Source organism: Myotis nattereri (assembly GCF_964212035.1).
Source record: "Myotis nattereri genome assembly, chromosome: 14".
NCBI classification, from domain to species: domain Eukaryota; kingdom Metazoa; phylum Chordata; class Mammalia; order Chiroptera; family Vespertilionidae; genus Myotis; species Myotis nattereri.
Genome location: NC_138089.1, coordinates 37,013,318 through 37,028,571, shown reverse-complemented (window position 1 = coordinate 37,028,571; position 15,254 = coordinate 37,013,318). Strand labels below are relative to the sequence as shown.

Sequence of the window (15,254 nt, the reverse complement as noted above, 5' to 3'; positions counted from 1 at the left end):
ACCTTAGTACAGTCCACCCTTGAACAACATATGTTTGAACTGTGTATTTGGTTATATAAGACCTCCAAATCTGTTCTATTATCCCTTCGCATTTTCATATAAATTTTAGAATCAGCCAGTCAATTCTTGCAAAAAAAAAAAAAAAAAAGTCTGCTAGTATTTTGATTGCTCTTGCATTAGGCCTATAGATCATTCTGGAAAAAAATGACTTGATAACATTGAATCTTCCAACCTATGCATATAGATATATCCCTCTACCTCCTTCAATTTTTTTAGGTATTATTTTATTTCTCTTAGCAATGTATCATGGATGATGGTATAGGGTCTTGCATATCTTTCATGGGATTTTTAACTAGGTATTTGACATTGTGTGATGTTAATGCAAATAATATTTTTAATTTTATTTTTTAAATGTGGTGCTGCAGGCTTATTGAAATGACCTTTTATGTACACAGTCATATTGAAATGCCTAATGACAGTTTAATGTCTTTTCTATTTTTTATATACTGGCATATATTAGAGGCCCAGTGCACGAATTCGTGCACGAGTAGGGTCCCTTGTCCTGGCCGGTGATCAGGGCCAATGAGGGCCCATCTCGCCCAGTCCTGATTGGGGCTGATTTGGGCCATCCAGCTGGAGGAAGGGACTTTGGGAGGTTGACTGCCCTGCCCTGATCAGGGGGCCAGCTGGCCATGGGTGGAGGGACCACAGGAGGTTGGCCAGCCATGGGAGGTTGGCTATAGGAGCACACTGACCACGAGGGGGCAGCTCCTGCATTGAGTGTCTGCCCCCTGGTGGTCAGGGTGCGTTATAGCGACCGGTCAACCATTCGTTCGGTTGACTGGTTGTAATGGTTGTTTGGTTGCTTAGGCTTTTATATATATAGATTTTTGAACTTTTTCTGCCCTCAATGTTCTGGGTAGCACCTTCATTACAATATTCAATAGAAGTGATGATAGTAGGCATCCTTATCTTGTTGATTTTAAAATAAAAATATAAACTATCAATATTTCACCAATAAGCATAATATTTACTATATGTCCTTATAGCTTTAAAAACCCAATTAAGGAAGTTTTCTTCCATTTCTAGTGTGCTAAGAGTTTTCTCCTTTTTTAAAAAACACAAGTGGGTTTTGAATTTTATCAAATGCTTTTTCTGCTTTAGTCAAGATGATAGAATTTTTCTCTTCTATAAGGAGGTATTTTCCACTGATGGACTTTCAAATATAAGTCAACCCTGTATTCCTGAAATAAAATCCACTTGGTTATGATATATAATCTTTTCAATATATCACCATATTCTCTTTATAATATGTGTATATGTGTATTTGGATTTTTAAAATCTACTGTTCATAAATAAGTGGCCTGTAATTTTCCTTTCCTGTAATATCCTTATTATATTTTAATATCAAAATTATGCTGACTTTATGAATGAAGAGATTAAGACTGATATTCTTTATTTTTAAATGTTTGGAAGAATTTGCCAGTAAAGCCATCCTTAAATCTGTTGAGGCTTGCTTTATGACCCAGACTGTGCTCAGTTTTGGAAAATGCTTTGTGTGCCCTTGAAAAGAATCTGGATTCTGTCATTGTTGGGATTCAAACAAATTATGTTAATAGTTCATAAAAAATTATGTTAATTTGTCAATTTTGGTCTTTGTATTTGGATTTTCTCTACCCTTATTGATTTTTTTTTTGGTCTGCTTGTTCTATCAGCTATTGTCAAAGTCTTTTTACTTTGATTGTGAATTTGTCTATATATTCTCTTAATTCTGTCAATTTTTACTTCACACACACACACACTCTTATTGAGTTTTAGAATGGTTATATGTTATTAATCCACCATTTTAATTTTAGTAGTGGTTCTTGCCTTAAGTCTACTTTGCCTGATACTAGTATAGCTACACTGCAATATTTTAATAAGTATTTGTGTGGTGCATCTCTTTCTATGAACAGCTCTGTGTTCTTATATTTAAGGTTTGTTTTGAGTGTATGTAATTGTTTTTACCCAGTTTGCTAGTCTTTTTAATTGAAGTATTTTCCATTTATGTTTAATATAATTACTCTGTATTTTTATTTGTCATTTTATTTGCTCTCTATATACATATCACTTGTTTCATGGTTTTTTTTTCTCTCCTTTGTTGCTTTCTTTGGGTTTAAAATTATATTTGTTTTTTTTCCCTCTAGTAACTTGTTAGTTATATAAGTGTATATACATTATTTTACTATTCTTTTGGTGATATCCCCTAACAATTATAACATGCATCTTTGCCTTATAGTCTAGTAGAAGTTTCTAAATTTACCACTTTCCCAGGAATAAAAGGACATAACTCCCTTTATGTTTTTGAACCCTTATGTTTTTATATTCTTTTTCCATTAAATTTTATTCTACATAATTATTTTTATTTGAAGAGAGAGATCAATGTGACAGAGAAACATTCATTGGTTGCCTCCCACTCACACTCCAACCTGAGATCAAACTGCAACCTGTGTATGTGCTCTGACCGAGAATTGAACCTAACAACCTTTGGTGTACAGGATGATACTCAACCAATTGAGCTATACTGGCCAGGGCTATTCTACATAATTTTTAACCCCTGTAATATATTGTTAATATTGTTTTTATAGAATGAATGTTGATCTGTACATAGTCACAGAATTTCTTTAGGCTTTTTATTCCTTCTTGTATCCCTGTGCCTCTCTGAGGCCATTATTCTTTCTTTGGAAGCACCCCTTTTAGGGTAATTCTTAGTGCTGTCCTGCTGGCAATGGATTCTCTCAGTTTTTGTTTGTCTAAAAACGCCTTTATTTTACCTTTATTGAAGGAATTTTTTTTTTTTGGTATAGAAATCTAAATATGTGCTACTACACCAGATACCATTCAACAGTCTTACAGATGGATGCAAAATTTATTAAGCTACAAATATGTTCATATTTTATAATGTTTACATTGATCTTGGTGTTCTAGTCAATATCATGTGATTTCTCCTAACATTCTCCTTTATTCTAACATTCTGTAATGGAAATAGTCCAGCATTTGGAAAGAAAAATGCCTTATGAAATTGACCAAGTCATTTAACTTTCCTGAGCCAATTTCCTCATGTATAAAATGAGAAATCACTGTGAAATTATGAGGCTCTGTTGAGATATACATATATGTAAGTGCTTTGTAATATGGAAAGTACTAATCAGTTGGAAATTTTTCGTTTCCAAATAATAATAAATAAAATGTATTATTATTTGCTGGAATGGAAACATTCTCGGTGTATATCCTCTTACAAATGCATATTTTTTGAACACTCACAAAATAGTTAAAATATGATATTCATCTATGTATTTATTTATACATAAAATGCCTTTTATGAGAAACAGGACAATGTTAAAAGTTACATAAAACACAACTTACATAAAGTTGATTGTAAATTTATTCTGATCTTTCAAGCAAGTAACATGAAAAGGGAGCTTGGCCAGTTACATAATTCAAAGTACCCATAAGATTTAGACTAATCCATTATTCAAGAGAAGTACAGTTTTTTCTTAATACTAAGTTCAGGCAGGAATTTCCCCCTTAGTTTTCTTAATTACATAGAGTTATTTGTAAGATTATTCTGTTGGTTTAGAAGTTACTGATTTGCATGGTTAGCACAAATCAGTGTTGGACTGATCTAGAATTTTAATATTCTGTCTCATACCCCTGAAGGGAGAATTACACATTTTCATGTGAGCTGCAAGTAGCTGTTCTTCCACCCTACTTATAAATGAATTATATTTTTTAAAAAACTAATAAAGAATGCATTTCTTTTTCAAAATGCTTGGATACACATTAGGGGGAAGATTAGGCTGATAAATTAAAACTTTACTTTGCATATGTAACATTCACAAAACTGTCTTAGGAAGATGATATTTAACTGCATTTTATTTTTCCTTCATAGAAATTAATTCAGAAACTTTGAACTACATTGATCAAATATTTATTGGGTTCCTACTATGTGCAGACATTTCCTGTTGGTTTGTTTGCTTTCCTTTGACAAAAACTGGCCATTCAGACTTAATTTTGTGCTCTCTTCTTTCACCTTTTCCTCTTTTTGTAGTCAGCATGTACTTGAGTGGAACAGAACATTATGGAACTGAGGCTTTTAAACAAATGACTGAAGCATATGTTGGTGCCTTACAACCAATGCCCTAACACCTCTGAGGTTTTGTATGATGATCAAACTTAAAAAGAGGACATTTGCTCCTTATTTCTGTTCTTTGACTTTGTCTTCAGGTCTCTGGCATGCATTTTATATGAGATGTGCTGCATGAATCATGCATTCACGGGCTCCAATTTCTTGTCCATTGTTTTAAAAATTGTTGAAGGCGACACTCCTTCTCTCCCTACGAGATACCCAAGAGAACTGAATGCCATCATGGAACGGTATGGAAATAATGTGTTGTCACGGAAACAATTTTAAATTCTACTTACGTTTTGGTTCATTGGAAAAATAATTTTCTTTTTGAACCTTACAGCATGTTGAACAAGAACCCTTCACTGAGACCATCTGCTATAGAAATTTTAAAAATCCCTTATATTGATGAGCAGCTACAGGTACTTAAAATGAAAGGAATACTGGGAAGCACATATTAATTAGCATTGATATACATTCTAGGGCTTGAAGCTATGCTGTGGGAATAAGAGGCATTAAGAGTCCTTTATAAGAGAGGCACAAGATGTTTTTTAAAGCCGAGGGAAATTATCAGTCAGGACAATCTCGTGCCCCAGATATTGGGATCACGGTTTTCTGCCTAAACTCAACATCCCCCCTTAGGGCTCTTGGTTTCTAGATCTTACTGACTTCAACACTTTGTAAATATGTCCCTGCTAGGCCAAGAATGGGATGCTGCTAATAACAAAACCTGGGATTTTCACCGAGCCGTTATTACCCCACCTCTTTATCATATATCTCAATAATACTTTTTGTTGATTAGGTGAGTTTATTTTGCTTTTCTGTAAATTAGGAAATTGGATGTAGAGAATTTGCCTCCCGTGATAAGAAAAAAGCAGATGGTACCCTCTCAGGAGGGTTTTTGTTTTTGTTTTTTAACCGTCCAAGCCTTTTACAATGTAAATTCCTCAGGCAAATTTCCTTTAATTTTATGAATATATTTAATAAGACTCCAAAGCATTCATTTGCCTTTAAGAATATGCATACCTTTTCGTCTCACCCTAGTCGTGGCCCTGGGCGTGTGGACACTGTCCACCTCAGAGCCAGAGGTGGAGAGAGCTGGTGTGTTCTTGGAGCGGAAGGAAGGCCTGCCCTAGCCCGGGTAGCAGGGAGTGAGAGAACAGCAGTGCAAGACGGACTTGGAGAGGGAGGCAGGAGCCAGGCCTCTCAGGATCTGGTTGCATAAGCTACCACGTAATGTTTTGTAACCCTTTATAGAAGGAAAAATAGCTCCCTGTGGGTTTTGTTTTCAAGCTCCCAGATAAGGTCAGTAATAGTGCAAATTAAAAAGGGTGCCTGGTAGTTTTATATCCTTCCATCCCTGGAGAGGAGTCTTTAAGGTGTGTCAAGGTTGTTGTTGTTTTTTTCAGCACCTGATCTGTAGATATTCGGAAATGAGTCCAGAAGACAAGAATTTGAATTGTCAGAAGGAAACTGCTCATATAATTAATGCCATGTAAGTAATTACCTTGTTTTTAGAAAGCCCATTGAGCATAAATATTAAATGCATTTGTCTTTAAATATCTATTAGTGCTAAGCTGTCTGCATGGAGTATCCTCAAATTCACTTAAGTCTTGCCAAGAAATTCAGGAGCGTCAGTAACTTGGCGTTCCAAAGCCCTCAGGTGGCAGCAAATTGAAATCATGAAAGTTTAAACCACCGTACAGCTCACAGATCTGCTGGGTCGCTCTGCAGTTGCCTTGTAAGTACATAGAGAAATTAAAATCTCAAACATTTAGTGATCTATATGCTAAGGCATCTTCCATAGGAAGCATAAATGGGTTTTACATGTTGTTTGTTCAATGGGAGCTGCCAGAGTATCTATTGAAAGGACAACATAGTGGAGTCCTGTGACAACTGAAAATAAGCCAAAATTCACTTTCTTGAGATATATCTAAAAACTAGAGAATGTGTCTTTCAAAGGAGCCATAACTATTTCCTGGCCTAACTGCTGCCACCTACCTCATCAAAATGTCTGTGCTGTCACTTGCAAGAGCCCAGAGTACTAGGTTACTTCAGAACAGCCATGCACCGCTGTGTAGGCTGCGTACCGCACAGCTCCAGGGGCACCGATTATAAAGACCAAATGTATAATGCTGTTGAAAAAGCTCTCTATTTAATGTTGTAAGGGCCCAAGGAGCTCTGCAGGGCAGTGGAAGACAACAGTAGCCCTCATTAGCCTGATCTTCAAGGCCAAGTAGCACAAACATGCTTCTCTAATGCCCTGTCCCATGGTTTATCTACTGCACAGTTTGTTTTCCATCTTGACATTCAAGCTGAGGATACTGGTCCATCAAAGATATCCAGCCTTTGTTTAATGCATGATCTCCAGTTAAAATAGACTGCCCCTCAGGGGGGTGCATTTTTATAGCCACACTCCTGTGACATTTGTTTTCATGGGTACTTCCTATTCTTTCAAGAAAGCCTGGATATTCTAATTTTCTTTTGTTTTATTAATTGGAGATGTGACAGTAGTAGATAACTTATTTTTTTTTATTTTAAAATGTTTTTATTGATTTCAGAGAGAGGAAGGAGAGGGAGGGAGGGAGGGGTAGAAACATCAGTGATGAGAGAGAATCAGGCCCCCCTAACTGGGAATTAAGCCTGTAACCCGGGCATGTGCCCTAACTAGGATAGAACCATGACCTTCTGGTTCATGGGTCGACACTCAACCACTGAGCAACACCAGGTGAGCAAGAACTTATTTTTTAAGTATTGGACTAATTTTAGTTATCATTTAGCCCTGCAATTATGAAATACTGCTTACAATTATTGTGTTCTAGAATTCAGTTGTTTGGATGGTATTTCACATTATGAAATATTGACTTCAAATCATCACTGTTATTTTCAAGATCTATGACTATGCTTTAAGGAGAGCTGTTTGGTGTTATAAGGGATGTATATTCCTGAAACTTGCACGTCCCCTGGAGGCTCTGGTCTGAGCGGTATTCTGGAGGGATGAGACCTGCCTACAATGGTCATTACAATTTTCTCATCACTTTCCTACTTTGTTCTGCAAGTAGGTACAGAAACAAATGTCACTGAGAATGTGGTTGTAGACCTTTCAATACGTGATTAGTGTAACCACATTTCTTTGAAGATAAGGTTCTTAATAATATTGGTTAACATTTTGGGGGTAATGACCATATGCTTGGCTCTGTTATGAGTACTTTACATGACTGTACTCATTTAAACCCCCAACAACCATATGAAGCAGGTACTATTATTTATTTATTTATTTTTAATATACTTTATTGATTTTTTACAGAGAGGAAGGGAGAGAGATAGAGAGTTAGAAACATCGATGAGAGAGAAACATCGATCAGCTGCCTCCTGCACATCTCCTACTGGGGATATGCCCGCAACCCAGGTACATGCCCTTGCCCGGAATCGAACCTGGGACCTTTCAGTCCGCAGGCCGACGCTCTATCCACTGAGCCAAACCGGTTTTGGCAATATTATTTTTTTTAATGATCATAAAGATGCTAAGTAACTTCCCGGAAGGCGTATAGGATTTGAACTCAGAGAATCTTACTAACCCATATGATTAACCACTATGCAGTGCTGCCAGGAAAATACCTACTGTATTAAGCCTAGAATATAAGACATATTCAATAAAATTTAGCTATTAGCATGCTATCATTTTGGATACTTTTTATGTGCCAGACTTTGTGCATACATTATCTCATATAATACTCACTATAACCCATTCTTTTTTCTTCATTGTGTTTTCATTTTTATTTTTTAAATTAAATTTTTTTTCCATTACCATTTATCCCCTCTATGCTGTCTTCCACCTCTACCCATCCCCCTCCACTCCCCATCATCATGTAACCACCACACTGTCGTCCATGTCCATGAGTTCTCTCTTTTTGCTCAATCCCTCCACCCTGTTGACACTCCCCACTCCCAGCTGTCTGCCTGCTCTCTATCTATGAGTCTGCCTCTATTTTGCTTTATAACCCATTCTTTATGGATAAGAAAACTGAGTTTCCGAGAAGTTCAGTAACTTGCCCAAAGCTACAGATCTAACGAATGAGGGTGCACACTACATTCAAACCCTGCTTATTTCCAAAGACTGTTCTAGCCACAGGGTCGAATTAGTCTGCCTGTCTATTTACTTCTTAATGACCAAGATCCTAATTTTTCTCACATTATGAAAAGCAGTCGTAAGCAATGAAATGAGCAGAAATGTGGAAAGTACATAATTTGCTTTTAAACAAAAATCTAATTTGAAAAACATTGCCAATTAACCACAGTCCTGGCTGGCTCATTACCTACCCAGACTTTATTAGTTTTTGCCTGGCATGTCTTGAGATGCTTTCCCCTTCTCAGCAGTGTAATGATCCTCTGTAAAATATTTGTTTAATTTTTTCTGAGCTTGTCTGGGATGTGCTCTGTGCAGAGAATCTGTATTTTCTCTAGGCAAAAGCAGATTCACCTGCAGACGTTGCGGGCGCTCTCTGAGGTGCAGAAAATGACCCCCAGAGAAAGGATGCGGCTGAGGAAGCTCCAGGCAGCTGATGAGAAAGCCAGCAAGCTGAAGTAAGCATCCTGTCCTCAGGGCATTTCAGCCCTTTGGCCACTTCCCAGGCCTCTGAAGGAATTCATTGAAGAAAAGCAAGGACAAAACAAGATAACAAAATGCATGCACTCATGATACATGTAATCTATTTTTTTATTCACTCCTTCCCTCAAAAGATAGTCATTGAGCCATGGGTGTGGTTGGATGCCAGGCATTATTAATATTAGGATTGTGTGAAAAGAATGATGGGATATCAGGGAGGTTACTAGTGATGCAAATATCAGCAGCCTCCAAATGAAGCCTCACTGATGCTGACACCTTCTGGACATAGCCCCGTGAGAGGGTGACAGGGCGACTTCAGGACCTGGTCCCCATTCCCTAGAATCGGGTGGGCAAACTTTTTGACTCGAGGGCCACAATGGGTTCTTAAACTGGACCGGAGGGCCGGAACAAAAGCATGGATGGAGTGTTTGTGTGAACTAATATAAATTCAAAGTAAACATCATTGCATAAAAGGGTACGGTCTTTTTTTTTTAGTTTTATTCATTTCAAACTGGCCGGATCCGGCCCGCGGGCCGTAGTTTGCCCACGGCTACCCTAGATGCTCGCTGCATCCCCTCTGCCAGGAGACCTGACCCATCTACAGGGAGAAGAAGGTAGTGGCAGGAAATTGTTGGCCTTAGTCGTTTGGAAACAGAGCTCTGTTCTGTCAAGTGAAGCCCTTTAGAAGGTCTGTGCTCTGGGCAATGCTGCTGGTGGGAACTATCTCTGGTAATTAGAATATTTACATTAAAACTGTTTTTATACACAAAAGAAAGGCATAGATCTTCTACATGACATTTAATGTTTTCCTTATTTAAAGGCAATGGCTTTTAAGTGAAGTTGGTCCTGATTTTAAGAAAGACTCGCATCGGAATTGTTTTTGATGGTTATATCTTGGATTTGAGAATGGTTATGTGTTTTAGGTAGAAAATGGCTCTGTTGTCAGAAGGGTTATAACGTATCCATTTATAGACAAGAAAATTTGATCACATGGATGTTCAGTGATTTTTCAAAAAACATAAGTATAAATTAGCACACAAGTAATTACAAGAACTCAAATCAGTCTTCCAGTTTAGTAACAGATCTATTAAATTCAACTCTCCTGTAGTAGAGAAAACAGGGAAGATGTGTCTGAGAAAACTTCCCCTCCACAGCGAGTCTCATATTCTTTTCTATAAATTCTTTGAAATGTTGCTCTATGTCCTTTTTTATGTGTTTATTTCATCCTGAAAGCAGTTATCGAGTATGTGGTAGGCACTGTCCTGGGTATCAGGGACACCCCCCCCCCGCCCCCATTTCATTACAGTCAGAGAACACCCAGGGATCAGTACTGTCGGCTGTGTTTTAGAAGTCCTAGAGCAGTGGTCGGCAAACCACAGCTCGCGAGCCACATGCGGCTCTTTGGCCCCTTGAGTGTGGCTCTTCCACAAAATACCACAAGCGGGCACGCACGTACAGTGTGAAGTTGACTTAAAACTTTAAGTAAAGTTTATTAAGTTAATTTTAGGGAACGTTGTGGAGTGAAAGAAGATGTAGTGTCGAGGATTGAGAAAGGTATGTTGAGATGGTTTGGTCATATAGAGAGGATGAACGAAAGGAGATAGACGAAACAAGTATACAAGATGAGTGTGGATGGGAGAGTTGGAAGGGGTCGACCTCAGCGAATGTACGTCAATCAGATTGAGGACGTTTTTAGCAAAGGCCAGCTTAGGAGTACCCTAATTAAGTTAATAATAATGTACCTACCTATATAGTTTAAGTTTAAAAAATTTGGCTCTCAAAAGAAATTTCAATCATCGTACTGTTGATATTTGGCTCTGTTGACTAATGAGTTTGCCGACCACTGTCCTAGAGCATCCCTGTGTGTGCTTTAGAGGGAATCAAGTGGGTGCTGCACTGCACACACATCTGCATGAGAGGAAGACCCATTGGCCTGGCTTTCCATCACCCCACCTTGCCTGTTGAAATAGGGATCACACTTACCCATAATAGAGATGTGGTTTTGGCACATTGCAGCTATTTTCCTTTACATTTGCAGAAAGCTTGTGGAAGAAAAATACGAAGAAAATAACAAACGAATGCAGGAATTGAGATCTCGGAACTTTCAGCAGCTAACTGTTGATGTGCTCCATGTAAGTACTCTTATTTTACATGTTACATAAAACCTTTTCTTGCTTCAGATTTTTCAGATTCGTGTGGCCAGTTGGGTAGAAAGAGGGACAGGTAGGAAAAAAAGGATCCATATCAACTGTGCCCAATTCCAGGGAAGATTAACTGGGGTTCATTTTAGAATGTAGGCCAACAGTTAATGCCTACACCGATTCAAAGCAGCTGCACTTAGAGATGGAGCAATTGATTCATCCAACAAATATCGAGTACCTACTGTGTACAAGGTGATCAGGGCTGACTGAACAATTGATGAGTTAAAATTATGACTTTGCAGAACAAATGTGTCTGCATCTAATTTTGAATTTCAGCCATGCTATTATTGCTTTATCTCCTTAGTCCATTGTTTTCTTTTTTTTAAAAAAATATATTTTATTGATTTTCTACAGAGAGGAATAGAGAGTTAGAAACATCGATGAGAGAGAAACATCGATCAGCTGCCTCCTGCACAACCCCCACTGGGGATGTGCCCGCAACCAAGGTACATGCCCTTGACCGGAATCGAACCTGGGACCTTTCAGTCCGCAGGCCGACGCTATATCCACTGAGCCAAACCGGTTAGGGCCATTGTTTTCTTTTTTACTTAGTTGTTTGTTGTTGTTGTTGTTCTTCACTTGAGGATATTTTTCCATTATTTTTGGATAGAGTGGAAGGGAGGGGAGAGACAGAGAGAAACATCGATGTGAGAGAGATACTTAATTTTTATGCCTTCCCATTTTATTTTGTCTCCCATATATAACCTGCCTTGTGTTAATAATCCCATTCAAACTTTGAAGAATTACATACATAGCCAATAATAAATAGGGTTTCAGATTCACATAAAATGAACCCAAAATTCATATCCTCTGTATCCCAAGACCCTGGATAGCAAATACTATTTTCTTTAATGGTTAAAAATAGGCCTTGGTATCAGCTCTGATACTTAAAGCAGTCTTTCTTCAGGGTCATATTTGCACGTAGACATCGACATCAACCCCTAGCTCTTCTGGTAAAGAAGAGTCATTTTTATTGTCTCAAATTCTGTTTGTTCACTCATTGGTGATCCCTCCATCTGAGGGAGATTTCCTCCTCCAGCAGGAAGAACGAAGCCCCCTGAGGCTGTGGGGATGATCCCTGCCTGGAGTGTGGGGGTGCTCATCCTGCTGTAGCTCAGTCATCGGAGGCTCCACATCGGGGGCGTGCAGGAGCTCCCGGCGGAGCTCACTCTCAGCCAGGCACAGCCTAGGGACACGTGTTTTCTGCCTCCCTCTGAGAGGTTATTCACCTTTCTCAATTATTCAGTGGTTGTGATTGCTTTAGAGTTCTGAAAACCAAAGTTGGACCAGAGAGGGGGCCCAGCCTTTTCTAACCTTAAGAGTCTCCCTCTGTGGGAAGGAAGGAAGAACTTCCTTTTGCAGAGAGTCAGGATGTTGGTGATATGTGTTCAATCCTGCCCCCCATGTTTCCACCCATCGCCCACTTTATTACGTGAAGCCAGCTGTGGGATCTGCTGCAGGCCCCGGAGACAGAGAAAGTGCTGGCTGGAAGGGCATGGGGTCAGCAGTAGGTCTTGATGCCACCACTTGATGTCTGTTTGAGTGCCTGAGTGCCTTTCTCTAGCTCCCCAGACCCTTTCTAGGCCCTGAAATCATAACTTGTGAAGGGTGTTGTCTACCCTCTGTCTTTCATCTTTCCTCCCAAGTCCAGAACTGCAAATTCCCACAGGTCCTCACAAGGAGTCTGACATAAGAATTCTGTGTTTGTTAATATGTGTGAACTACATGTTCAATCAGCTGAGAGAAACTAGAACCTTTTTTTATGAAATGTTCAGAGAACCCTGCTTCTAAGGGGTTTTACCCCCTAAGATTAGACATTTACAAGTACAGATATGGTAATATTTTTAGAGTACACGGGCATTGAATTATAATCTTGTATATCTGAAAATTATATAATGTTATTAACCAAGTTTATCTCAATTTAAAAAAAATGAAGTAACTTTATTCTTGAAGTTACCACATGGCAAACAGAAATGTAATTTCAAGTATGATTTTACATTTTAGTGTCAGATAATTTACTTAACTTTTTTGCTTTTAAAAAATATATATTTTTTTATTGATTTCAGAGAGGAAGGGAGAGGGAGAGAGATAGAGAAAACTAAATGATGAGAGAGAATCATTGATTGGCTACCTCCTGCACCCCCCCCCCCTACTGAGGATCAAGCATGTAACACCGAACATGTACCCTGAGCGGGAATCAAACCATGACATCCTGGTTCATAGGTGGACGCTCAACCACTGAGCAACACTGGCTAGCCTGCTTTTCTTTATTGATCCTTCAAAATAATCATTTTCGTGTTCTTTTTCACTTCTGATATGATTATTGTCTATGTTAAACAGCTACACTACATTAGGTCTCGTCCCTCCTTTAAACCAGGGTCATTGGGGGATCCTCAAGTAACTTAAGATGCGACTGAGGCCATAATGCAGGCAGAATCTCAGGAGACTTGTTAGCTGTATGTTATCCCATGGAACAGGGAGCAGAGTCCAGATCTTGGCCCAACTCAGAGAGGACTTCGCAAAGATTTTATGAAGTCCCCACTCCACACTGCCTGCTTAGTGCTTCCCGATGCTCTGCCCTTTCCAGCTCCAGGGGCAGCAGGAGCAGGAGAGGAAGGGCCTGATGCTGTCTCGGACAAAGATGTTGGCTCATTCTTTGTTCTTCTAAGACTCAGTATCACCAATCTTTGGCCCTGAACTTTCCAGAAACCTGTTTCCTAAGTTTGCCTATGATGAGGGCAGGAAATGCTGTAAGTAGATATGTGGCCTTGAAAATAGTACCCTCGTCCGCTGGCATGGCTCAGTGGTTGAGCGTCAACCTGTGAACCAGGAGGTCACAGTTCGATTCCGGGGAGGGCACACCACCTGGGCTGCAGGCGCGGGAGGCAACTGATCAATGATTCTCTCTTATCATTGAAGTTTCTATCTCTCTCTCCCCTTCCCTTCCTCTCTGAAATCAATAAAAATATAATTTGGGGGGAAAAATATGACCCTCTTCTGGCTGGTTCAGTTCTGCAGACAGGGTTGCTTAGCCCTGCCCACTCCTCACCCACAGGTCTCTTGTCCAATTATATCAGTGGTTCTCAACCTGTGGGTCGCGACCCCTTTGGCGGTCGAATGACCCTTTCACAGGGGTCGCCTAAGACCATCCCGCGTATCAGATATTTACATTATGATTCATAGCAGTAGCAACATTACAGTTATGAAGTAACAACAAAAATAATTTTATGGTTGGGTCACCACATGAGGAACTGTATTTAAAGGGCCAGAAGGTTGAGAACCACTGAATTATAGTCATTTCCCGCTGGCCCATTGCTAGCATCCCACCTCCTCTCTTTCAAATATCACCTCTTCTCAGGAAAACCTTTGACCTCTCAGATCCACAGTACCTGGCTCTCCTCCAAATTCTTGTGGCTTAGAGCGTTGCTTCTCAAACTTCAAAATCACCAGTCGGTCTTGTTGAAATGTGGGTTCTGGCTGGGTTGGTCTGGGGTGGGGCCTGGGTGGCTGCGTTCCTAGCACACTTCCTAGTGATTCTGATGCTGCTGGCCCAGGACCTCAGTGGACAGGCAGGGGGCTCTTGACAGCAGCAGGTCACCTTCAGATGAGGGAAGACCTGGAAAAGCCACCTACAAAGAGACCTTGCAATTTCTCTAGGAAAAAAGGCACTAAATGGGAACAGCAGAAAAGCAAGAGCAACCGAGGGAAAGCTTTCTTGTTCGCCTCCAAGGAGGATGCAGGTTGGAGGCCTGGCGAAGGGGCAAGTTTCATCATATTCACAGGCCCAAGAGCAAGGCAGGTTTAATGACACTCAGAGAACAAAGGAGGGAGAAAACAGGAAGCCAAACACTTTGCTGAGGGATTGAAGGGTTTTAAACACTCAAGGAAAGGCATCGCTGAGCTGAAAAACATAAAACAAACTATAAAAAAGAAATTGAATTAATCAGGTGCAAGACAGTAAAGAAAAACGTGATAAAGGAGAAAAGGAAAGGAAAAGGTTCCTGTCATTGCCCATACTCATATTTATGATTTAATTTCTTCCTAATCTCATTGGCGCTTCTTCTTCCTTCTCTCTTGCTGGCTGAAGCAAACCACTTTATATTTCAAAAGCAGTTGTAGGAGATAGAATCAGAGTTACGGGAGGGGATGGGCTGGCTGTGTCACCTCTTAAACATGTTATAAAAACAATGTGAGGCGTTTAGGACAGTGGCTTGTTGCGTGGTGCAGACCTTCGCTGACAGGGCCTTTTGTTTTGGCAGTCAGAATGTGGAATCAGGTCGGG

General features: G+C 39.6%; 1 protein-coding gene across 1 annotated transcript in view; it reads left to right on the top strand.

Moving 5' to 3' along the window:
* NEK11 (NIMA related kinase 11) overlaps positions 1–15,254 on the top strand; it is a gene marked incomplete at its 5' end in the record, with an annotated part of 156,372 nt that overhangs the window by 55,685 nt on the left and 85,433 nt on the right. The window contains 5 exons of the mRNA XM_081106198.1: positions 4,267–4,416; positions 4,509–4,587; positions 5,575–5,660; positions 8,630–8,749; positions 10,810–10,903. Of these exons, the coding sequence (XP_080962324.1) occupies positions 4,267–4,416; positions 4,509–4,587; positions 5,575–5,660; positions 8,630–8,749; positions 10,810–10,903 (529 nt within the window). The remainder of the gene's footprint in view (positions 1–4,266; positions 4,417–4,508; positions 4,588–5,574; positions 5,661–8,629; positions 8,750–10,809; positions 10,904–15,254) is intronic.